We start from the raw sequence: 24,028 nt of genomic DNA, 5'->3' as shown, positions 1-24,028 counted from the left end.
CAAATGCATATACGCGCACACATGCACATACATACACACATGCACACAGACACATACATATGCATACATATGCACACCCATGCACACACACACACACGCACACATGCACACACACACACACACTCACATACACGCACTCACACACACCCACACACTCACACGCACGCACGCACGCACACACTCACACATACTCACACGCACACACACACATTACTCCACTGTATTTGTTTTCCCAGCCAGTAACTCTCTCACAGATTTCCGCTCAGCCGAGCCTGGGCAAGGAGGCCGGTGTCCGACTCCAAAATGACCCTGCACCTGCTGCACGGTCTCCCAAGCCCACTGTACCCTTCTAAGGGAACGCCAAAATACCGCTGAATATGTTTGGAATAACTATATGAACAATGTTTAATTTAAGGATTTAATTTTTACATGGTCACTTTTTTTACATTGTCTATCATTTTGGATGGTTTTTTCTTCAAAATGTACTGAACCAGAAAATACAATTTCAATTCATTCATTATTTGTGCAAAAAGACAAAATGATTGCAATGATGTTGAGAAAGTATTTGAGTAATTCAAGTCTATTAAAAAACACAGACTGGAATGCTTTATGAAAAACTACCAACTACCTTTGCATAAAGACACCAGATATAAGTTAAAAACCCTCTTGCAAGTGCGGCAGGAAGGAGGTTGTGGCCAGTGACTCCGCCCATAAAAGGAAACCCCTGTGACTCATCCTTACCAATAACACAGAAACAAGGAGATCTTAGACAGGGAGATCACAGCTAGCCAGCTTTGAGTTGTTCACCGCACCGGATGTCCAAAAATACACATGGAGCTCTGACCCCTCATTTCAGTCCCCATCCTGTGCTGCTGTGCTGTCAGAACCAATCAGACCCTTCTCACATGTCACATGTCATTTGTGCAATAAATAAATAAATAAATAAATATGGCTAAAGACCAGGGCATTGACCAACAATCAAAAGATAGAATTTTCTTTTTCTTCATTAGCACAGTTGAGTTGAGCAATCGCTAAAAACTAACTCACCAAATTATTTTGAAGGTTTTATTCTGTGTGACTGAGCACAGCACTGTAGTTAGATCAGAGAAGTATTCACAGTAAAATGTCCAGTGTTAATTCAACTCTAACTGTGTACGTTCAGATTCCTACATTCCAGAGTGGGAACAGTTGTTATCTGTTAAGAGTTGAACTAACACAGTGAAGAGTTGAATTAACGCTGGGCATTTTACTGTGTAGAGACATGCAACAGAGATGTGCTGAGGAAAATAATGCAAGTAATTAAGAACCATCCATCCATTATCTATACCCGCTTAATCCCGGTCATGGGAGGTGCTGGAGCCTATCCCAGCATGCATTGGACGGGAGGAAGGAATGCACCCTGGACAGTCCATTGCAGGACAACACACACACACCATTCATTCACACGCCCACACAGAAAGGCCCAGGCCAGGACTCGAACCCAGGACTTTCCGGCGGTACCCACAGCACCACCGTGCCGCTAGAAATAAAGAACGTAACAGTGTTCATTATTAAGAACAGTGTTTATTGTTTGAATTTTCATTTATGTAAGCTTTCTGTGATCAAACCCAAAACATTTTCTGAGTGTCTGCTGCACTTTGTGGATTGACCTGTGAATATAAACGGCTATCACCTGATTTAAACAAAACATGAATACATACATTGTATTACTTTGTAAGTAATTGAAATTCCTATATCAGGCTAATGATCAAACAATAAGCTGTTGTTATGTCATACATTTATTATTCTGTTGTACGTGAGCGCACACACCATGTAGTTTTACTAAAAAAGTGCACTAATAATTTCAGTAATTATGACAGAAACACAAATTTAAAATTGGCATAAGTCTGAAAATGTATCTAATTAATGAGTCAATTAATGAATCAAACAATTGCTTATCAAGGAATTCATGAAGACAGCACTATTAGACAGAATAACATGCTTTTATGAGAGACCAGAAAGTAATAACACCTCATTTTAACATTTGAATGTCTGAAGCATGAACAGGTAAGTGCAGTGTCCTTAGTGTAAAATGGTACGTATGTATACTGAATGTGAACACCTATGTGTTTTCACAAGTTGGCCTTTCATTTCAGACATTTCAGTAATTTTTTCAAACTTTGTATTCCTTATTGCAACAATTCCTATATAGATTGTATTTATTCCAGTAAAATATGTATTTTGTCTTCAAATTTTGCCTTGTGGGAGGCATCTATCCGTCTGCAGCGTTTCTCGTGCCTTTAGGTAAGTGAAATGTCTTGGCGAATCTTGCAGCTCACTTAGTCAAACGTCATCTTATATGCTTTGGATGGAGCATGTGAGTCGTGTTCTTGCATCTTGAATGGTCTTGCATAAAGTCATATCTGAAAAAACAAAATGGCCACCATCAGCCAATCAGTTGTCAGAAGGCATGTGACAGGTTTAGTAATAGCTGATCATCATGAAACCTTTTTGTTTATTCTGGAACTATGAAACTTGTCAGGTATTTTCCAATGGAGAAGAAGAGCAGAAGAAGGTGAAGAAGAAGAATTTTAGCAAAAACAATAGGGGCCCTACGCACCCTTTGTGCTTGACCCCCTAATAATTATTCTTAGCCAGTAATCTTGATACATGCATAAGAGCATTAATACACACCTGTCTTATCCTTCCTTCCACTCTGCTCAGCAGTCCCTCAGGTGGAACCCAGAAACCACACCCTTTTTGATAACCACCTTTGAAGGCACGGGGACTGTGATCACCTGCTTCAGGAAACATTCCCCTCTATAGAGATGTATACATGCACAATGGAAGGAAAACAGTGAAGAAACCTCAATATCTCACTGACGTCTGGAGATAACAAGTCCTTTTTGGTACAGTAGGTACTTGTGACATAATAGTCTTTCTGTCACTATGAGTACATGCTTCTACATACGTGTGTGTGTACAGACACGTGTGAGCATCTGCTTGTGTTTGCACATGAACGCGGAAGACAGAGCTGGGAAGCGGGTTCATGAAGTTACCTGCATACGTAGGTGTAGGCAGGTTCATGAAGTTACCTGTAGACATAGGTGTAGAAGTGGCAGTCGGGATCAGACGTGCAGGCTTCCTGGCAGCTCTGTGAGCTGGTCGCCGCGATGGAGTACGTGTCGGCCCCTCGAAAGTCTATGTTTTCATACGAAGTCCTCACACATTCTGTAGGCGGGAACAACCGTCACCTCCACACCTGCACTACTGAACTCTGGGAGGTTTTCAAAGACATTTGGCGGTTTACGCTGTGTGTGAAGTCAGGGGAATGTTCCCCAACATTCGCCCTCACCGTCTGAGGACTTGCAGAACCGTGTTGGGTAGCCTGAGGTGACTCCTTCCTTTGAAGCATGGGACCATCCATCTTTGGCGTTCTTTAAGTAGCAAACCATCCTGGAAAGAGAAAGTGCCTGCTTCACTGCTTGGCTCGTTTGCATATTACAACAACCTCAATGAAAATGGTTGAATTGTTAAATAGAAAATGTACAACATGCCTTGTGTATGAATAGAAGGTGCAACGTGGGTGGATGGTGCATAAAAATTGGCAGTATTCAGGTGAGGGTGAAGGAACCTGCTCAAAGTCATACCCGGGAAAATTTGTGTCGGTTTGCAACTTGTACGGGCAGTCTGCAGGAAAATGAACATCAAAGTACATAATACCTACATCCACATATCAGCACAGGTGCCAGGAAAAAAGTAAATCATTAAAGAAAAGAAATCTCACTCTCAGTTAAACATGCTGCTTCTAAGAAGGGAAAACTGGAAAACTGAAACTTTATACCATTAAAGAAACAACACCCTCGTGGTCTAAAAGAGCATTTTGACATCAGTGTGTTTTGGTAATTTTGTGATATACTGTACATATAAACAACAGTATTATTTCAGCAAAATAATAGCATTTTGTTTGTATTGCACAGAGTATGATGTTTAACATGAATCTGACTATAGAAGCTTTTTTTGTGTTTTGGATACTCCAATGAATATACAGCAAGTATGTCTGTGTATATGTGTGTGGATGTGTGTGTGTTTGTATGTACGTGTGCGTATGTGGCTAGGCCTGCATAGCTCAGAAGGTAAGAGCGGTTGTCTGGCAGTTGGAGGGTTGCCGGGTCGATCCTTCGCCCTGGGTGTGTCAAAGTGTCCCTGAGCAAGACACCTAACCCCTAATTGCTCCCAACGAGCTGATTGGTACCTTGCATGGCAGCCTTTCACCATTGGTGTGTGAGTGTGTGTGTGAATGAGAGGCATCAGTTGTAAAGCACTTTGGATAAAAGCGCTATATAAATGCAGTTCATTTACCATTTACCATGTATGTGTGGAAGCGTGTGTGTGTGTCCGTGCATGTGTGTGTGTGTGTGTGTGTGTGTGTGTGTGTGTGTGTGTGCGTGTGTATATGTGTGTGTGTGTGTGTGTGTCTGTGAGTGTGTCTGTGTGTGTGTGCGTGTGTGTATGTGTGTGTGTGTGTGTGTGTCCGTGCATGTGTGTGTGCAGATATTTGTGTGTGTGTGTGTGTGTGTGGGGGGGGAGTGGAGAGGGGGGGTAATGTTGTGTGTACAAACTGTTTCCCTCCGTGCTGCTGCCAGTACAAATTCTGTGTGAGAAGCCACTTGTCAGCCAGTTCAAGCGCAGGAGTTTTGGGGGACTGGGAAAAACCCTGGTGTGTTTCAGCCAGCAACGATTTCTAAGGAGAGAGCCACAGCAAATATGAAGACATTCACGGCATCAAAGACACCTCTGCTCTGAAAATGTTAGTGTCTGTAGCTGTTCAGGGCTGTGGGAATACATTACATTACATTACAGGCATTTAACAGACGCTCTTATCCAGAGCAACTTACACAACGTTTTACATAGAATTTACATTTACACAGCTGGATATATACTGAAGCAATGCAGGTTAAGTACCTGGCTCAAGGGTACAACGGACGTGTCCTACCTGGGAATCAAACCTGTGACCTTTAGGTTACAAGACTAGCTCTGACCTGTGTTGAGGCGTTTCAAAGTGTTGATTAGTAAAGGAGAAGAACTGGCAGCCTGGGTCTTTAGTGCAAGCCATCTGACAGTCCTCATAGTCCGCTACATAGAGTGACGTGTAATCATCTCCCCAGAAGTCCACATCGTTATAGACAGCTGACAGACAAGCTGCAAAACACACAAAGCCATTAGTCATGACACTGATGCCCTGAATTCATACAGATCCATGAAGACTCTGTTCTCAAACAGACCCTAATTTTATGCTAGGACAAAACACTGGGGTATGACTGAGAGCATGGAATTATGGGAATTATGGGAACCTATTCTGGGAATTATGGATCTTCACTCCCATGTCATCTCTATTGCCCTTTCCCATTCCTTGAAGATAGAAATGGCCGACACCACTCTACCAATGCCTACAAATATCAGCTATATACTGCAGTACAATGAACAACATTACATTTTACATTTCTTTGGCTGATGCTTTTATCCAAAAAAAGTACAATGAATGAATACCGAAGGTCATTGGAACAAGTGTAACATGAATGATTTGGTATTAATAATTATGCTGATTATGGCTAGGGTTACTGCTAAGTAGCAATATACATAATTTCTGTACTCCAGTACAAGGACTGAAAGGGCATTCCCCAACAATACAACATGTCACCCCAATGGCAAAATAGCCAAAGATTTGGGTGATGTGACACTCTTACTTTGTCTCTTGCGATCTTTACAGGTTTTCAGCGAGTAGCCAGAAGTGATGCCTTTCCTATTATTAATTTTGGGTGGTTTCTTGGAGTCCGTGTGCTTCAGGTAGCAGTAGAACTGGCTGAAAGACCAGAGACACACAGAATGAGATCTGTTCCCTTCAAGCACGATGCAGAATGCAGAGACCACGTCACACACCGTTACACACCCCTGGGTGGACAGAAGAGCTGGACAAAGGGAGACGAACTAATTCCGTTTTTCACTGGCAATTTATCAATCATTGAGAGAGAGAGAGAGAGAGAGAGAGAGAGAGAGAGAGAGAAAGAGAGAGAGAGAGAGAGAAAGAGAGAGAGAGAGAGAGAGAGAGAGAGAGAAAGAGAGCAGTTTCATAATACAGGGTTAGAAAATTAAATAAAAGAAAAAAACTTCTATCCCCCTCACGGGTTCTAGGTAAAACATAAAAACAACAAAGGCAAAATAAATTAAGAAAACCAGGGAGCTTTTCAGCCCACTCCCCATTCAATCACACTCTCGTTCTTTCTATGCAAAAATGGCCGCCATTTTTTCCGGCATCAGCCAGGTATTCAGAAAAACCCCAAAGCAGCGCCATTTCCCCTGCCCCCCCCCCCCCCCCCCCCCCCCCTTCCTGCCACCTCAATGAGGCTCCCGTGGCTATTTAAATGGCAAAAATAAGCTAAAGGACCATACTCGTTGTTCTCGGTCCAATCAGATCGAAGAAATGAGAAAAAGAGGCAGGAGTGGTGCTGAGTGCAGGCGATCTGGCAGTGGATCGCATCTGGAGAGAGGATCTGCAGGACGTCATTTCCTGGGAAGTTCACGTCCTCCTGGAGCTCAAGATCGCACCCTGTGGAAAAAGCCCATCAACGTCAACAATGTTACAGCCAGCTCACCGTGTTTCTGCATCTCTGACAAAACATCGAACTCTGACAATACTGTCCCTCTCCCCCTTTTTCAACGTCAACAATCTCTTTTTTGCGATATCTACTTTTGGAACAATGGCTTCTACCTTCACTGAGAGATGCTCCCCAGAGAAGAACTAGGCACAACAGAACCCGGGTCATTTTCATTTCGGAGCTACAAGGATTCTCATCCCAAACTGACCAGACAGGGACAGTCAAGCTGATATTTGTAACCCTTGAAGTCTAAAGTTCAAGGGTGTACAAAGTTTGGGGGCTAATATGTGACTAATCCTTGCAGTTTATTTATTTATCTTGTCATTATGCCACAATGACCTTGACCTTGATTTTTCCCTATAAAATAAATGACCAAGCAGACATGCATGTTACATTGCATTTGTCCCTCTAACATAAGCAAGCAAATAAATACATAAAAAATGAATTCTGCTCACATTATTAAATGTTACCGTAGGTATTTTGTGTCTACTTTATCTTTAAATCCAGATTGGGAAAATTATCTCATTTTACTTGTGTTTTTCTTTTTATCCTGACCATCCAGTTTCTTAGTGGAATCAGCAACATGGCTCCTGGTGGTCATTTTGGTAATTTCTGTAGAAAACCCTGAAAAGCAGCAAACGGTACTGTATAGGTATGGGGCACACCCCGCAAAGGTGTACCTAGGCGGATGGCATACCTACCATCCCAATTAATAAACGAATGAACAAATGTTACATGAAGTTTCCTTGTTAGTTCTTCCAGATCATGTAACAATTAACACAGTTTGATTCCAAAGATGAGAGGGTAAAGCAAGGTTTGTCATTTTTTTGAATGAAGGTGCCTTAATTATATATTTTTTGCAAATCTGTTCTTTACAACTAGATCTTGTTGTCAAAGCAGTTTTGTGTTTAGAATGTGTTTAGAGGATTACAGAGTTATTTGGCTGTATTCTGCAAAAAAACAAACAAACAAAAACACACACACACACAGCCCTTCTGTTGAAGGCTACATTTGAACAGGGATCAGAAGAACCTGCAGTAGGATTAATAATTGGAGTGTTTTACAATCTGGAACAAAAACACTGGTTGACATCACGTTTACTTCACAGCTTAAGCCAGTGCTGTCACTTTAAAAAAATGTTTTTTACATTTATTCTGAAGCACTCAGACCATTGTCAGCATCAAAGCAATGCATGCAGGATCTTTATTATTAAAGCTCTTCTCCAGGGATCTGCCTCATGCATGGGTCAGAAGATCAGACTGTTGTGGCTTATGCATGGAGATGAAAACAGATGAGAAATCCCTCATCTTTCCCCCCCACGGTGGACAATTCAAAAGGGTTTTTAATGCGGAATAAAATATGGGGAAACCGGTATTAGGTAAGCCCTCAAAATCACCTAATGCCGATTTAAAAGCTGTAGCTGCCAGTACCTTACGTTATTTAATGTTATTCATGTCCCTTAGCTTATGCCCCACTCTTACCCAGAATGCCGTTTGTATTTTCATTTCTCAAGCATTGTGTATTTGTTCCACTGGTGATGCATCGATTAAGTGATGAAGCTCAGGTTAAACACCTGAGAAGGCAATCTGGTCATAAATGCAGGTCACTGTCCCTTTAAGAAAGGGAATCTGGTCATCAATGCAGATCACTGTCCCTTTAAAAAAGGGAACATGATTATAAATGAAGGTCACTGTCCCTTTAAGAATTGACTGTCTGGCATTGTAGCACATGGCTGGGCGATGCTGGTTACTCCTGTGTGGCCAGCATCCTGAGGCTTTGTCTGGCTAATGTGTTGCCAACTTAGCAAATTTGTTGCTAGATCAAGCAACTTTTCAGACCACATCGCCATTTTAAAAAAATGCATCAATTAGACATGAAACCCAAAGACATCTCAGCCTTCTACTTAATCAGTACCATTCACCTCCATGTAGCCACAACCTGGTCTATATGGGTCAAATTTTTTTTGTTTGTCCTTTTGTTTTGTTTGCTGCCCCATAGAAACTGCACAGAGAAATTGTTTAAAACACACCTCTTTAAATCTTTTAATCTAAAAAAACAACAACAATCATTCTCTCTCTTTATCATGTAGGGCGTGGGGAGACAGCCTTGAGCGTGGCTCTTATATGACTGTATCTGTACCCATCTCTAGCTCTTATGATGGTGCCCGCCATGCGAAAAGCACTTTTGTAAGTCGCTTTGGCTAAAAGCGCCCACTAGCTAGCCCGCTAATGGCTATATCGTTATTTGCCATAACTTTGCCCAGAGCCTGATTTGTGCGGTTGTCAAGGCAACTATGTCATTTTCACCTAGAAGGTTTTCACCAAGAGCTGGTTTTGCTTTGAAAACTTGTTCCTGGTTGTGGCTAACTGGATCGCAAGCAGCACACACTGGTTGTGCAAAGAACCGTTATCATGTTCTAGATCTTGTCAAATGACATGACCAGCCATTGTGAGCGCAACGGGAAAAAAAGCATTGCGAGAACATGTTTTTGAAACTATAAGAGCGTTGTGGAGCCGAAAGTAATTCCATCAGATATTCGAAAATGGAGCATCATAGTTCTGGCAGGCCACGAGAGTCAAGCGCTCCGGGTGAATCAGCTGATGGCTCAGCTGAGTGATGTTCGCCTATCACAGTACATTCACTAACAGGGCGGTCTATAAGAGCGTTGAGAAAACTATAAGAGCGTTGTGGAGCCGAAAGTAATTTCATCAGATATTCGAAAATGGAGCATCATAGTTCTGGCAGGCCACGAGAGTCAAGTGCTCCGGCTGAATCAGCTGATGGCTCAGCTGAGTGATGTTCGCCTATCACAGTACATTCACTAACAGGGCGGTCTACTTAAACAGCCTCCCTCTACTTATTCGGCTGCTCCTCCTGCATGCAAGCGCTGCACGTTACTTCGTAAATCGGCGCTTCTTCCTGCAATCCAGCTACGGCATGCTGCCAGTGTAAACCATGTCTGCTTGCTACATGTTAGCTGCTATGAGGAAGTCTTGCTATTTATTTGCATTGCTCCTTACCTCTAAGCTCTATAACTGCAGCAGGCAGGCGATCCATTTGGGGCCAGCCACGCAAAGAGTTGTTTAAGTGGCATATTCCAGATATTGAGGATACCGGTGCACTGTCTTCACTGCTAACTGGCCAGGGAGCTTCATGGAAGCTGCTGCCACGTCCATATCTGCTAGCTGCAGATTCTTGTCGGGTAGGCTAATGTCATCAACCTTATTTAAATTCTGCTGAGCTCTGAGTCTAGCGGTAAACGCATAATATACATAGTGTTGCCAACTATTTCTATGGAAAGTAGCTATGGCCTCCTCTAAAAGTCGCTAAATTGACAACACCGAATATACACGTTCGATTGCAGGGACGTCTCACAGAGGGGCTGGTTTCACGAATATCGCAAGTCTTTCGCTAAAAGCGGAAACGTTCCAACATATGCGGGCACAAGTTAATGGCATGCTTATTGTCGAGTTTCTCCACCAGAGTCAACGCTAGATGCTGTCACTGCTAAAGAATCCCTGGCGTGAATGCTTTCGGCTACCTTCCGGAACGCAGTAGAATTGGGTCGTACGCTACATCCCCTACTTGATCAGAGCGGGGTCTTCCAATCAATCGTTTTACGCGAATTTGGGATTCGTGCACGTAAATCTAAGCGGAAATGTCTGAATTGGGAAAACGCCAAAGTTCTCACGCTTGGCTGAGATGGAAAAGTAGGGTGTATCGATAAAGAATATTTGTTCATTGTGAACGGCTAATGGATTAAGGGCAGTCGCTACCACGCAGCTACTAGATAGCCCCCATGTCTCACACGGGCTATAGTTTGTGTATTTGTAGGCTAATGGCCTACTTCCTGGTGTAAACAGTTATTCCGGAAGGATTGGGCTGTGAGATGGCAGTTAAACTCTGGCTGTTATAGGTTTGGCAGATTGAACATGGGCGACAGGGCGTGTTGCAAAGAGCAGAGATGCAGAGTCGTCTAAATTGTTCAAAGCTGCATTCTACCCTTCGCTGAATCGCTACACTACAAGGAGTGTTAGACTGTTACCGGCAAGTAGGCTACAGCCAATGTTGTAAAATGCAAACCAGCTTCGGCTTTCAACTTCAGAAACAGAAAGTTTTCTCTGATTCACGATTTGCGCTTAAAAAGCCGGTTCCCTATCGGGACCCAATCATCGTGACAGAAAAATGAAAACATAAAATTCATATTGGTGTTAAATCTGTCAGGATACAATTTGGTTGGCTATCTAATTTAGCTGTCAGATCACGATGCTGAATGTTTAGGGATTGCTAATGTCCATTGTAATGAGACAAATTAGGCTTAACGTTGTCTGATCCAACTGGTTCTCTCGATATTGTACTGTTGCAAGACGCGAATGCGTACGTTCCGCATTCATAAGTGTATCCTTGTATTCCATGACACTTAAACGGGCGTTTAGGCTTATCACAGCGGAGAAGGGATTTGATGATCAGGCATGTGACCACACGACTGAGCACATATGTTGAGGAAAAATTTATACCTCCTGCTACGGACATGCTCCACATAGACTAGGTATTGGCCTCGCCGTCTCTACAATTGCATGCTCACGCGAACGGCGTTGCGCGTCATCTATTGCATCTGCTCCGGGTTATGGCTGGTTCCAGGCAGATTTGTAGCATGTGCTTTCGCAACTTTGTCATAGTTTCTTTAATCGTACATTGCATTTTCGTCTAAATAGAGTGCAATACGATGGATAAATAAATTAAAAAAAGTAAAAACACTGGTTCCAATTCCTCTCCTAATATACTCATTCGGTAAGCATATTAGTAATGCAATGTGGCGCTTTAAAGCAGCCCACTGTGCCCAACTGTTAAATAATATTTAAATAGTGACGTATTGAGAAATAATTCTTCGAACCTTATTGCTTCGATGCCCGCCCTCGCCCGGAGTGGCCCTTATGTCAGCGAATTAAGCGAAACTCAAAAACACGATCGCCAATCGTCTCGGCTTTCGGGACCAGGCTATGCATCTTTTCCAGCGTATCCGTTTGGCAGGAGTCGCTTCCGGTAGCGCAACCCAAGATTAGCCTCATTGTGACGCCTGATGGGCAGAAGCAGTAATATGTTCATCCAATCTCTGCAGAATGCATTTCCCCCCACTTTTTAAAAGATGCATAGACTCTTCAGCCTCATAACTCCGTTCACAAACTGGTCTCTCTTTTAAGGCAAGAGTTTCAACCCCGAAGTACCCACTGTTGGAAACTGCATTTCCTTATGCTTCGTGGTTCTTTGTGATCTCACCATGGCAAATATGCTTAAATTAGCTATATTTTGTAGCACTGTTTTCCATCCTCTCCTCCATGACCCGGTACCTGTGGTGGGGCCCCCATGCGAGCCCTGAGGAGCCTTCATTGGGAAATGCCATGACGAAATCTGGTTGCCGTCCGCCTCCGTCTCATTGGCAATGTGGTCCCCATTCCGGAGTTCTACACCACCACTCCTGCTCCAGTGCGGCAACGACAGCAGTGATGGTTCCCGGCATCCTCAGTGAAGCTACGGGGCTTTGGACATGTACTTCTTTCATCCGTTGGCATTGACACATTTTCCGTTCAAAAGCTATGAGCTTTGCAGTATAGGAGCACGGCTGCTACTGTCTACTGACAAGTACCGGTGTCGCAGCCGCCAACGTTTCCTCTATAATCAGTTTCCTGCTGCTGCTAGTGCTGCTACTGCTACTGCTGTTGCTGCTAGTGCTGCTGCTACTGCTACTGCTGCTGCTGCTGCTGCTGCTGTTGCTGCTGCTGGGTGCTACTGCTACTGAAGCTGCTGCTGCTGGTACTGTTTCTGCTGCTGCTGGGTGCTACTGCTGCTGCGTTACTGCTGCCACTACTGCTGATGTTACGGCTACTGTGTTGCTGCTGCTGATGCTACTGCTCCTACTGCTCCTTCTGTTTATTGCTGCTGCTGCTGCTGCTACTACTACCGAACAAGGATTCATTACACTAATATGAGTAGTATATTTCCCTCTAATTGGTTTAAATCTCTGTGCTGGGGGGAAATACCAACAAGCTGTTGGTACACATCGCCTAATAATATTTGGTGATTCGTTTGAATGGCCTTGGGCTTACGAGGTAGCTAAGCCACTGACTGATGTGCTTGTCACAATCAACAACCTGAGCCGACCAGAGGAGGATGGGTTTCCCCCTTGAGCCTGGTTCCTTCCGAGGTTTCTTCCTCTGCCACAGGGAGTTTTCCTTGCCACTGTCGCCTTAGGCTTGCTCCTGTGGGGGTTCAGGCCAGGGTTGTCCATAAAGTGCATTGTGACAACTGCCGTAAAATACACTATACAAATAAATTTGACTGATAGAAGCCAAGGCCATACACGTAGGCATAGCTTTCAACATTACAAATAGTATTTTCCCCTGGTTTCATTTACTCCCGCTTCAGGGGAAAGGCCAAAAAAAAAAAGCTTGGTACACATAGCCACTGACCCACAATGTTAGAACGGCCTCGAGCTGACCGGATGATAGCCGAATGGCGTTTCACATAGTCTCCGGCTGAAGTGATGACTAAGTACTAACAACATGTTGGCGTATGGTTGTTTTGGGGGTTTTTGCTGCTGCCCCCTCCCGGTCTTGTCCATGCATGCTTGTATGGATGGCAATGAGTGAGGATTCATTTACACTGATGCAGGTAGTAGCATATTTCCCCCGGTTTAGTTTAAATCTCGGCGCTCGAGGGGAAATACCGACAAGCTGTCGGTACACATAGCCTAATAGTACATCTCACATAGTATGTTCCCCTGGTTTATTAATTAATAATTCATCTAACTATTGGCCTCAGGGGAACGTCCAACATGCTGTTGGTACACATAACCACTGATCCATGTAAAAAATAGACGGCCTCAAGCCGAAGGGCTTGACTGGACGAAGGGCTTCCTCCAGGTGGTCGTACACATAGTCATCACATCAGCCGGAGACACTTATTAATACCACGTCGGCATATGGTTGTTTTGGGGTTTGGCTGCTGGCCTCCCGGCCTTATCCACACAGGCTGCGTGGTTGGCGGGAGAGCTCCAGAACAGAGACATACCGCCAAACATAACTGTATTGCCTTTATTGTCAATAAAGTTCTACTTTGATGACAGTGGCCCTGACAGAAATGTAGGTGAACCCCACGTGGTGTTTCTCTTTTGTTTTTCTCAACATGACGCAGATGGTGAAAATGTTGATGTGCCAAGATCCTCCCCTTACATTCCTTGAGATCTGTGAGTGTGTGTGTGTTGTGTTTTTCCCATCCCAGAGGAGCCTAAAAGCATAAATATGGGTAGCCTGAGGTGATTCCTTCATTTGAAGCATTGGACCGTTCTTCTTTGGTGTTCTTTAAGTAGCAAACCATCGCATCCCTGGAAAGAGAGAGTGCCTGCTTCACTGCTTGGCTCATTTGCATATTACAAAAACCTCAATGAAAATGGTTGAATTGTTAAATAAAAAATGTACAACATGCCTTCCGTATGAATAGAAGGTGCAACGTGGGTGGATGGTGCGTAAAAATTGGCAGTATTCAGGTGAGGGTGAAGCAACCTGCTCAGTCATACCCGGGAAAATTTGTGTTGGTTTGCAACTTATACGGGAAGTCTGCAGGAAAATAAACAAAGCACGTAATACCTACATCCACATATCAGCACAGGTGCCGGGAAAAAAGTAAATCATTAAAGAAAAGAAATCTCACTCTCAGTTAAACATGCTATCACGGTACGGGTAGGGGGACCCAAACGCAGAGGGGAAAAAAACAAACTCACAAGGGAAAATTAACAAAGACTTTACTAACGACAGGTGAACAAACAGGGAACAGACAAGGCCACAATGGGCAAAAACACAAACTCAAAAAATAATCTAATGAAACAGAAAACAGGAACTCAAAAACACAGGCAGGGCAGAACACGGGAAGGCAGAGCACAAGGGAAGGTCAAACAAAACACAAGTCAGGAACAAAATACAGGCAGGTACATACGGTTTGCAAAAAACAGAATTCGGGAACAAACACAAACAGGTAAAAAAAAAAAAAAAAAAAACCGCAGGCAGGTATGAATGGTCTGAACATACATCGGAAACAAACACAAGGAACCAGCACCCGAGTCAAGGGGACAAAGAACTTAAATAGACAGGGGGTAACAAGACACAGGTGAACTCAAAAAACAATCAAACCAGAAGGAGGGGATAACAAGACACAGGTGGGAACAATGATGGGATAACGAGACAATTGAAAACAATCATACAATTAACAGGGGGGGAGCAGGACACAAAACAGAAGTGCCGCCATCTGGCGGCCCAACAAGGGAAACACAGACAGGAAAACAGGACCATGACACATGCTGCTTCTAAGAAGAGAAAACTGGAAAACTGAAACTTTATAGCATTAAATAAACAACACCCTCGTGGTCTAAAAGAGCATTTTGACATCAGTGTGTTTTGGTAATTTTGTGATATACTGTGTGTTACGTCCCTCCGCCTCAGGTGGGGGCGCTGGCCGTTTGGACACGCGTGTGTCTTGTTAACGTTAATTGTGAGCACCTGTGGCGGTGCCCTTTTAAGAAGCCTGGAGTCGGCTTCTCAGGAGATGGGAGCTTTTTCTCCTTATCTCTCAACCACGGCCGGGTTTTGATTTTATCTGGTGTTTTGCAGCTATTTTAGTATTTCTTTTTGTATTTAAATAAAGTTATTGGTTAGTTTTGGGAAACCGTGATGTCGGCATCGCTTATGTTTGCGGGGGCTTGAGAGCAACCGTAACACTGTGATAAACCACACTATTATTTTAGCAAAATAATAGAATTTTGTTTTTTATTGCACAGAGTATGATGTTTGACATGAATCTGACTATAGAAGCTTTTTTTTGTGTTTTGGAACAGACCAGATTCCAGATACTCCAATGAATATAGAGCAAGTGTGTCTGTGTATATGTGTGTGGATGTGTGTGTGTTTGTATGTACGTGTGTGTATGTGGCTAGGCCCACATAGCTCAGGAGGTAAGAGCGATTGTCTGGCAGTCGGAGGGTTGCTGGTTCGATCCTTCGCCCTGGGTGTGTCAAAGTGTCCCTGAGCAAGACACCTAACCCCTAATTGCTCCCAACGAGCTAATTGGTACCTTGCATGGCACCCTTTCACCGTTGGTGTGTGAGTGAGTGTGTGAATGGGTGAATGAGAGGCATCAATTGTAAAGCGCTTTGGATAAAACGTCCTCCTGGAGCTCAGGATTGCAACCTGTGGAAAAAGCCCATCAACGTCAACAATGTTACAGCCAGCTCACTGTGTTTCTGCATCTCTGACAAAACATCGAACTCTGAAAATACTGTCCCTCTCCCCCTTTTTCAATGTCAACAATCTCTTTTTTGCGATACTTTTGGAACAATGGCTTCTACCTTCACTGAGAGATACTCCCCAGAGAAGAACTAGGCACAACAGAACCAGGCTCATTTTCATTTCGGAGCTACAAGGATTCTCATCCCTAACTGAACAGACAGGGACAGTCAAGCTGATATTTGTAACCCTTGAAGTCTAAAGTTCAAGGGTGTGCAAAGTTTATGGGCTAATATGTGACTATTCCTTGCAGTTTATTTATTTATCTTGTCATTATGCCACAATGACCTTGACCTTGATTTTTCCCTATAAAATAAATAACCAAGCAGACATGCATGTTACATTGCGTTTGTCCCTCTAACATAAGCAAGCAAATAAATACATAAAAAATGAATTCTGCTCACATTATCAAATGTTACCGTAGGTATTTTGTGTGTCATGGTCCTGTGTTCCTGTCTGCGTTTTCCCTGTTGGGCCGCCAGATGGCGGCACCTCTGTTTTGTGTCCTGCTCCCCCTGTGTTAATTGTATGATTGTTTTCAATTGTCCTATTATTGGTTGCTGCGTGTCTCGTTTTCCCTTCCCTCTCTGTGGCCTGATTGTTCATGGTGCCCTCCTGTGTCTCGTCAGTGTCTGTTCTATTTAAGTTTCCCCCTCCCTTGACTCAGGTGCTGCATCCTTGTGGTTATGTCTGGTTGTTTTGTGCGCCCCTACCCATGTACCTGCTCCATGCGTTCCTGCCCATGTTCTGGTTTCCTTGTGTTTGTATTTTCTGGATTTTCTTTGTTCCTGCGTTTGGTAGTTTTCCTTCGTTGTTGAAGGTTGCCCTGCGAGGCTTTTTGTTCCCTTTTGTTCCCTTTTGTTTCCTTGTTTCAAGTAAAGTCTTTTTGTTCTTTCATTTGGAGTTTTGTATTTTTTTCCACCCACCCTGTGTCTACTTTATCTTTAAATCCAGATTGGGTCAATTATCTCATTTTACTTGTGTGTTCGTTTGTGTTTTTCTTTTATCCTGACCATCCAGTTTCTTCATGGAATCGGCAACATGGCTCCTGGTGGTCATTTTGGTAATTTCTGTAGAAAACCCTGAAAAGCAGCAAACGGTACTGTATAGGTATGGGGCACACCCCGCAAAGGTGTACCTAGGCGGATAGCATACCTACCATCCCAATTAATAAACGAATGAACAAATGTTACATGAAGTTTCCTTGTTAGTTCTTCCAGATCATGTAACAGTTAACACAGTTTGATTCCAAAGATGGGAGGGTAAAGCAAGGCTTGTCATTTTTTTGAATGAAGGTGCCTTAATTATATATTTTTTGCAAATCTGTTCTTTACAACTAGATCTTGTTGTCAAAGCAGTTTTGTGTTTAGAATGTGTTTAGAGGATTACAGAGTTATTTGGCTGTATTCTGCAAAAAAAACAAACAAAAAAAAACACACACACACACACACACACTCACACACACAGCCCTTCTGTTGAGGCTACGTTTGAACAGGAATCAGAAGAACCTGCGGTAGGATTAATAATTGGAGCGTTTTACAACCTGGAACAAAAACACTGGTTGACATCACGTTTACTTTACAGCTTAAGCCAGTGCTGTCACTTAAAAAATTTTTTTACATTTATTCTGGAGCACTCAGACCATTGTCAGCATCAAAGCAATGCATGCAGGATCTTTATTATTAAAGCTCTTCTCCAGGGATCTGCCTCATGCATGGGTCAGAAGATCAGACTGTTGTGGCTTATGCATGGAGATGAAAACAGATGAGAAATCCCTCATCTTTCCCCCCCACGGTGGACAATTCAAAAGGGTTTTTAATGCGGAATAAAATATGGGAAAATCGGTATTAAAAGCCTTCAAAATCACCTAATGCCGATTTAAAAGCAGTAGCTGCCATTAGCTTACGCTACTTAATGTTAGTCATGTCCCTTAGTTTATGCCCCACTCTTACCCAGAATCAGAAGTGACTTGATCAGAAGTGTTCACAGTAAAATGTCCAGTGTTAATTCAACTCTAACACTGTACATTCAAATTCCTACATTCCAGAGTGGGAACAGTTGTTATCTGTTAAGAGTTGAACTAACACAGTGAAGAGTTGAATTAACACTGGCCATTTTACTGTGTAGAGACATGCAACAGAGATGTGCTGAGGAAAATAATCCAATAATTAAGAACCATCCATCCATTATCTATACCCGCTTAATCCCGGTCACGGGAGGTGCTGGAGCCTATCCCAGCATGCATTGGACGGGAGGAAGGAATGCACCTGAATGAATGAGTTATAGATGGTGTATGTCTCGTACGTGTGAGTGACTTGGCATTTTTGTACATTTAAAACGTGTTTTTGATGATATTCATTATACTGTTGTATGTGAGCGCACACACCATGTAGTTTTACTAAAAAAAAAGTGCACTAATAATTTCAGTAATTATGACAGAAACACAAATTTAAAATTGGCACAGGTCTGAAAATGTATCTAGTTAATGAATCAATTAATGAATCAAACAATTGCTTATCAAGGAATTCATGAAGACAGCACTATTAGACAGAATAACATGCTTTTATGAGAGACCAGAAAGTAATAACACCTCATTTTAACATTTGAATGTCTGAAGCATGAACAGGTAAGTGCAGTGTCCTTAGTGTAAAATGGTACGTATGTATACTGAATGTGAACACCTATGTGTTTTCACAAGTTGGCCTTTCATTTCAGACATTTCAGTAATTTTTTCAAACTTTGTATTCCTTATTGCAACAATTCCTATATAGATTGTATTTATTCCAGTAAAATATGTATTTTGTCTTCAAATTTTGCCTTGTGGGAGGCATCTATCCGTCTGCAGCGTTTCTCGTGCCTTTAGGTAAGTGAAATGTCTTGGCGAATCTTGCAGCTCACTTAGTCAAACGACATCTTATATGCTTTGGATGGAGCATGTGAGTCGTGTTCTTGCATCTTGAATGGTCTTGCATAAAGTCATATCTAAAAATTTAAAAAAAGGCCACCATCAGCCAATCAGTTGTCAGAAGGCATGTGACAGGTTTAGTAATAGCTGATCATCATGAAACCTTTTTGTTTATTCTGGAACTATGAAACTTGTCAGGTATTTTCCAATGGAGAAGAAGAGCAGAAGAAGGTGAAGAAGAAGAATTTGAGCAAAAACAATAGGGGCCCTACGCACCCTTTGTGCTTGACCCCCTAATAATTATTCTTAGCCAGTAATCTTAATACATGCATAAGAGCATTAATACACACCTGTCTTATCCTTCCTTCCACTCTGCTCAGCAGTCCCTCAGGTGGAACCCAGAAACCATACCCTTCCTGATATCCACCTTTGAAGGCACGGGGACTGTGATCACCTGCTTCAGGTAACAGTCCCCACTATAGAGATGTATACATGCACAATGGAAGGAAAACAGTGAAGAAACCTCAAGATTTCACTGGCATCCGGAAATAACAAGTCCTTTTTGATACAGTAGGTACTTGTGACATAATAGTCTTTCTGTCACTATGAGTACATGCTTCTACATACGTGTGTGTGTACAGACACGTGTGAGCATCTGCTTGTGTTTGCACATGAATGCGGAAGACAGAGCTGGGAAGCGAGGCAGGTTCATGAAGTTACCTGTAGACATAGGTGTAGAAGTGGCAGTCGGGATCAGACGTGCAGGCTTCCTGGCAGCTCTGTGCTTTGTTCACCTGGATGGAGCGCCTGTCGAACCCTGGAAAGTCTACGTTTTCATACGAAGTCCTCACACATTCTGTAGGCGGGAACAACCGTCACCTCCACACCTGCACTACTGAACTCTGGGAGGTTTTCAAAGACATTTGGCGGTTTACGCTGTGTGTGAAGTCAGGGGAATATTCCTCGACATTCGCCCTCACCGTTTGAGGATTCGCAGAAGCGTGTTGGGTAGCCTGAGATGATTCCTTCTTCTGAAGCATGGGGCCGTTCTTCTTTGGTGTTCTTTAAGTAGCAAACCATCGCATCCCTGGAAAGAGAGAGTGCCTGCTTCACTGCTTGGCTCGTTTGCATATTACGACAACCTCAATGAAAATGGTTAAATTGTCAAATAAAAAATGTACAACATGCCTTATGTATGAATAGAAGGTGCAACGTGGGTGGATGGTGCATAAAAAATGGCAGTATTCAGGTGAGGGTGAAGGAACCTGCTCAAAGTCATACCCGGGAAAATTTGTGTCGGTTTGCAACTTGTACCGGCAGTCTGCAGGAAAATGAACATCAAAGTACATAATACCTACATCCATAGCTCAGCACAGGTGCCAGGAAAAAAGTAAATCATTAAAGAAAAGAAATCTCATTCTCTTTTTTTAAATTTCAGCAAAATAATAGAATTTTGTTTGTATTGCACAGAGCATGATGTTTGACATGAATCTGACTAAAGAAGCTTATTTTTGTGTTTTGGAACAGATCAAATTCCAGATACTACAATGAATATATAGCAAGTGTGTCTGTGTATTTGTGTGTGGATGTGTGTGTGTGTTTGCATGTACGTGTGCATATGTGGCTAGGCCTGCATAGCTCAGAAGGTAAGAGCGGTTGTCTGGCAGTCGGAGGGTTGCCGGTTCGATCCTTCGCCCTGGGTGTGTCAAAGTGTCCCTGAGCAAGACACCTAACCCCTAATTGCTCCCAACGAGCTGATTGGTACCTTGCATGGCAGCCTTTCAACATTGGTGTGTTAGTGTGTGTGTGAATGGGTGAATGAGAGGCATCAATTGTAAAGCACTTTGGATAAAAGCGCTATATAAATGCAGTCCATTTACCATTTACCATGTGTGTATGTATGTGTATGTATGTGTGTGTGTGTGTGTGTCTGTGTGTGTGTGTCCGTGGGGGGAGAGGGGGTAATGAAGTGTTGTGTGTACAAACTGTTTCCTTCCGTGCTGCTGCTTGTACAAATTGTGTGTGAGAAGCCACTTGTCAGTCCGTTCGAGCGCTGGACTTTTGGGGGACTGGGAAAAACCCTGGTGTGTTTCAGCCAGCAACGATTTCTAAGGAGAGAGCCACAGGAAATATGAAGACATTCACGGCATCAAAGACACCTCTGCTCTGAAAACGTTAGAGTCTGTAGCTGTCTTATCCAGAGCAACTGACACAACTTTTTACATATAATTTACATTTATACAGCTGGATATATACTGAAGCAATGCAGGTTAAGTACTTTGCTCAAGGGTACAATGGCAGTGTCCTACCTGGGAATCAAACCTGTGACCTTTAGGTTACAAGACTAGCTCTGACCTGTATTGAGGAAAGTATTGGTTGGCAAAGGCGAAGAACTGGCAGCCTAGGTCTTTAGTGCAAGCCTTCTGACAGTCCTCATAGTCTGCTACATAGAGTGACGTGTAATCATCTCCCCAGAGGTCCACATCGTTATAGACAGCTGACAGACAAGCTGCAAAACACACAAAGCCATTAGTCATGACACTGATGTCCTGAATTCATACAGATCCATGAAGACTGTGTTCTCAAACAGACCCTAATTTTATGCTAGGACAAAACACTGGGGTATGACTGAGAGCATGGAATTATGGGAATTATGGGAACCTATTCTGGGAATTATGAATCTTCACTCCCATGTCATCTCTATTGCCCTTTCCCATTCCTTGAAGATAGAAATGGCCGACACCACTCTACCAATGCCTACAAATATCAGCTATATACTGCAGTACAGTGAACAACATTACATTTTACATTTCTTTGTCTGATGCTTTTATTAAGTACAATGAATGCATACCGAAGGTCATTGGAACAAGTGTAACATGAATGATTAGGTATTAATAATTATGCTATTATGGCTAGGGTTACTGCTAAGTAGCTATATACATAATTTCAGTACTCCAGTACAAGGACTGAAAGGGCATTCCCCAACAATACAACATATCACCCCAATGGCAAAATAGCCAAAGATTTGGGTGATCTGACACTCTTACTTCGTCTCCTGCGATTTTTACAGGTTTTCAGTGAGTAGCCAGAAGTGATGCCTTTCGTATGAATAATTTGGGGTGGTTTCCCGGAGTCCGTGTACTTCAGGTAGCAGTGGAACTGTCTGAGAGACCAGAGACACACAGAATGAGATCTGTTCCCTTCAAGCACGATGCAGAATGCAGAGACCACGTCACACACCGTTACACACCCCCTGGGTGGACAGAAGAGCTGGACAAAGGGAGACGAACAAATTCTGTTTTTCACTGGCAATTTATCAATCATTGAGAGAGAGAGAGAGAGAGAGAGAGAGAGAGAAAGAGAGAGAGAGAGAGAAAGATATAATCTGCCATAATCTGAGGGACACTGGTTGACCACCACAAATATATTTATTTTAATTATTTATTCATTTCTATCTTTTTTTAAATTTTTTTATTTTTTTACATTATTATTATTATTATTATTGTTATTATTATTATTGTTATGATTTTATTATTGTTATTATTGTATAGCCTACTCGTTGTGGCCATTGCCACACTGTTGATTGCATTGTTGTCGTTTCCACAATGTTGTTCGTATTTCATGTTTCCTGTTCCTGTTTCTATGTGTACGCTTTGGCAATAAGTACAAGTGTATTTCATGCCAATAAAGCATTTTGAATTTGAATTTGAATTTGAAAGAGAGAGAGAGAGAGAGAGAGAGAGAGCAGTTTCATAATACAGGGTTAGAAAATTAAATAAAAGAAAAAAACTTCTATCCCCCTCACGGGTTCTAGGTAAAACATAAAAACAACGAAGGCAAAATAAATCAACAAAACCAGGCAGCTTTTCAGCCCACTCCCCATTCAATCACACTCTCGTTCTCTCTAGGCAAAAATGGCTGCTATTTTTTTCGGCATCAGCCAGGTAATCTGAAAAACCCCAAAGCAGCGCCATTTCCCCTGCCCCCCCCCCCCCCTTCCTGCCACCTCAATGAGGCTCCCGTGGCTATTTAAATGGCAAAAATAAGATAAAGGATCATACTGGTTGTCCCCGGTCCAATCAGATCGAAGAAATGAGAAAAAGAGGCATAAGTGGTGCTGAGTGCAGGCGATCTGGCAGTGGAGCGCATCTGGAGAGAGGATCTGCAGGACGTCATTTCTCGGGAAGTCCACGTCCTCCTGGAGCTCAGGATTGCACCCTGTGGAAAAAGCCCATCAACATCAACAATGTTACAGCCAGCTCACCATGTTTCTGCATCTCTGACAAAACATTGAACTCTGACAATACTGTCCCTCTCCCCTTTTTCAACGTCAACAATCTCTTATCTACTTTTGGAACAATGGCTTCTACCTTCACTGAGAGATGCTCCCCAGAGAAGAACTAGGCACAACAGAACCCGGGTCATTTTCATTTCGGAGCTACAAGGATTCTCATCCCAAACTGACCAGACAGGGACAGTCAAGCTGATATTTGTAACCCTTGAAGTCTAAAGTTCAAGGGTGTGCAAAGTTTATGGGCTAATATGTGACTAATCCTTGCAGTTTATTAATTTATGTTGTCATTATGTCACAATGACCTTGACCTTGATTTTTCCCTATAAAATAAATAACCAAGCAGACATGCATGTTACATTGCATTTGTCCCTCTAACATAAGCAAGCAAATAAATACATAAAAAATGAATTCTGCTCACATTATCAAATGTTACCGTAGGTATATTGTGTCTACTTTATCTTTAAATCCAGATTGGGTCAATTATCTCATTTTACTTGTGTGTTCGTTTGTGTTTTTCTTTTTATCCTGAACATCCAGTTCCTTCATGGAATCAGCAACATGGCTCCTGGTGGTCATTTTGGTCATTTCTGTAGAAAACCCTGACCGCTCCTTCCAGGTTGCCTGGGCGGGTAAGGTATCACCACCCCGTCCCCTCACCACCGGAGTTCCCCAGGGCTCAGTCCTTGGTCCCCTTCTCTTCTCCATGTACACCAGATCCCTTGGCCCTGTAATATCTGCCCATGGCTTGTCCTATCATTCCTATGCCGAGGACACGCAACTCTTTCTCTCCTTCTCCCCATCGGACACACAGGTCCCTGCCCGCATCTCCGCTTGCCTGAGGGACATACAGAGCTGGATGGAC

General features: G+C 42.9%; 2 protein-coding genes across 5 annotated transcripts; both read right to left on the bottom strand.

Annotated features, from left to right (window-relative positions):
* Positions 1-1,543: 1,543 nt before the first annotated feature.
* Positions 1,544-16,112, bottom strand: LOC118232909 (coagulation factor XI-like). Of its 4 annotated transcripts, none has more exons than XM_035428151.1 (10): positions 16,030-16,112; positions 6,430-6,586; positions 5,727-5,948; positions 5,022-5,181; positions 4,602-4,723; positions 3,537-3,669; positions 3,335-3,435; positions 3,075-3,210; positions 2,674-2,799; positions 1,544-2,402 (listed from the first exon to the last, which is right to left on the bottom strand). In XM_035428151.1, the coding sequence occupies exons 2-9, from the start codon at positions 6,542-6,544 to the stop codon at positions 2,700-2,702; spliced, it is 1,089 nt and encodes a 362-aa protein (XP_035284042.1). In that variant the 5' UTR covers positions 6,545-6,586; positions 16,030-16,112; the 3' UTR covers positions 1,544-2,402; positions 2,674-2,699. The 4 variants fall into 4 exon arrangements, with proteins under 4 accessions (XP_035284042.1, XP_035284043.1, XP_035284041.1 ...); XM_035428152.1 differs by having other exon boundaries at positions 5,727-5,842; positions 16,030-16,106; XM_035428150.1 differs by lacking the exon at positions 16,030-16,112 and adding an exon at positions 6,749-6,899.
* A 2,332-nt stretch (positions 16,113-18,444) lies between these two features.
* On the bottom strand, positions 18,445-23,377 carry LOC118232910 (coagulation factor XI-like). Its single transcript, XM_035428154.1, has 10 exons — positions 23,243-23,377; positions 22,934-23,090; positions 21,920-22,035; positions 21,228-21,381; positions 20,859-20,980; positions 20,061-20,193; positions 19,853-19,959; positions 19,593-19,728; positions 19,223-19,348; positions 18,445-18,949 (listed from the first exon to the last, which is right to left on the bottom strand). The coding sequence occupies exons 1-9, from the start codon at positions 23,301-23,303 to the stop codon at positions 19,249-19,251; spliced, it is 1,086 nt and encodes a 361-aa protein (XP_035284045.1). The 5' UTR covers positions 23,304-23,377; the 3' UTR covers positions 18,445-18,949; positions 19,223-19,248.
* Positions 23,378-24,028: the final 651 nt, after the last annotated feature.

Source organism: Anguilla anguilla, chromosome 8 (assembly GCF_013347855.1).
Source record: "Anguilla anguilla isolate fAngAng1 chromosome 8, fAngAng1.pri, whole genome shotgun sequence".
Lineage (NCBI taxonomy): Eukaryota > Metazoa > Chordata > Actinopteri > Anguilliformes > Anguillidae > Anguilla > Anguilla anguilla.
Note: the sequence above shows the minus strand (reverse complement) of the source record. Positions and strands in the feature narration are given on the sequence as shown.

What these genes read in the sequence shown, in the direction of transcription:
- LOC118232909 (XM_035428151.1), bottom strand. Translation starts at nt 6,544, where the DNA reads ATGACGTCCTGCAGATCCTCTCTCCAGATGCGATCCACTGCCAGATCG. An exon ending in ACCTTCTATTCATACACAAG is followed by an intron (nt 3,436 to 3,536) that starts GCATGTTGTACA and finishes TTCTCTTTCCAG; the next exon opens with GATGGTTTGCTACTTAAAGA. An exon ending in TTCTACACCTATGTCTACAG is followed by an intron (nt 2,800 to 3,074) that starts GTAACTTCATGA and finishes ACATCTCTATAG; the next exon opens with AGGGGAATGTTTCCTGAAGC.
- LOC118232910 (XM_035428154.1), bottom strand. Translation starts at nt 23,303, where the DNA reads ATGAAAATGACCCGGGTTCTGTTGTGCCTAGTTCTTCTCTGGGGAGCA. An exon ending in GATTGGACCGGGGACAACCA is followed by an intron (nt 22,036 to 22,933) that starts GTATGATCCTTT and finishes CTGGTCTCTCAG; the next exon opens with ACAGTTCCACTGCTACCTGA. An exon ending in CAGCAGCACGGAAGGAAACA is followed by an intron (nt 20,194 to 20,858) that starts GTTTGTACACAC and finishes ATTTTCCTGCAG; the next exon opens with ACTGCCGGTACAAGTTGCAA.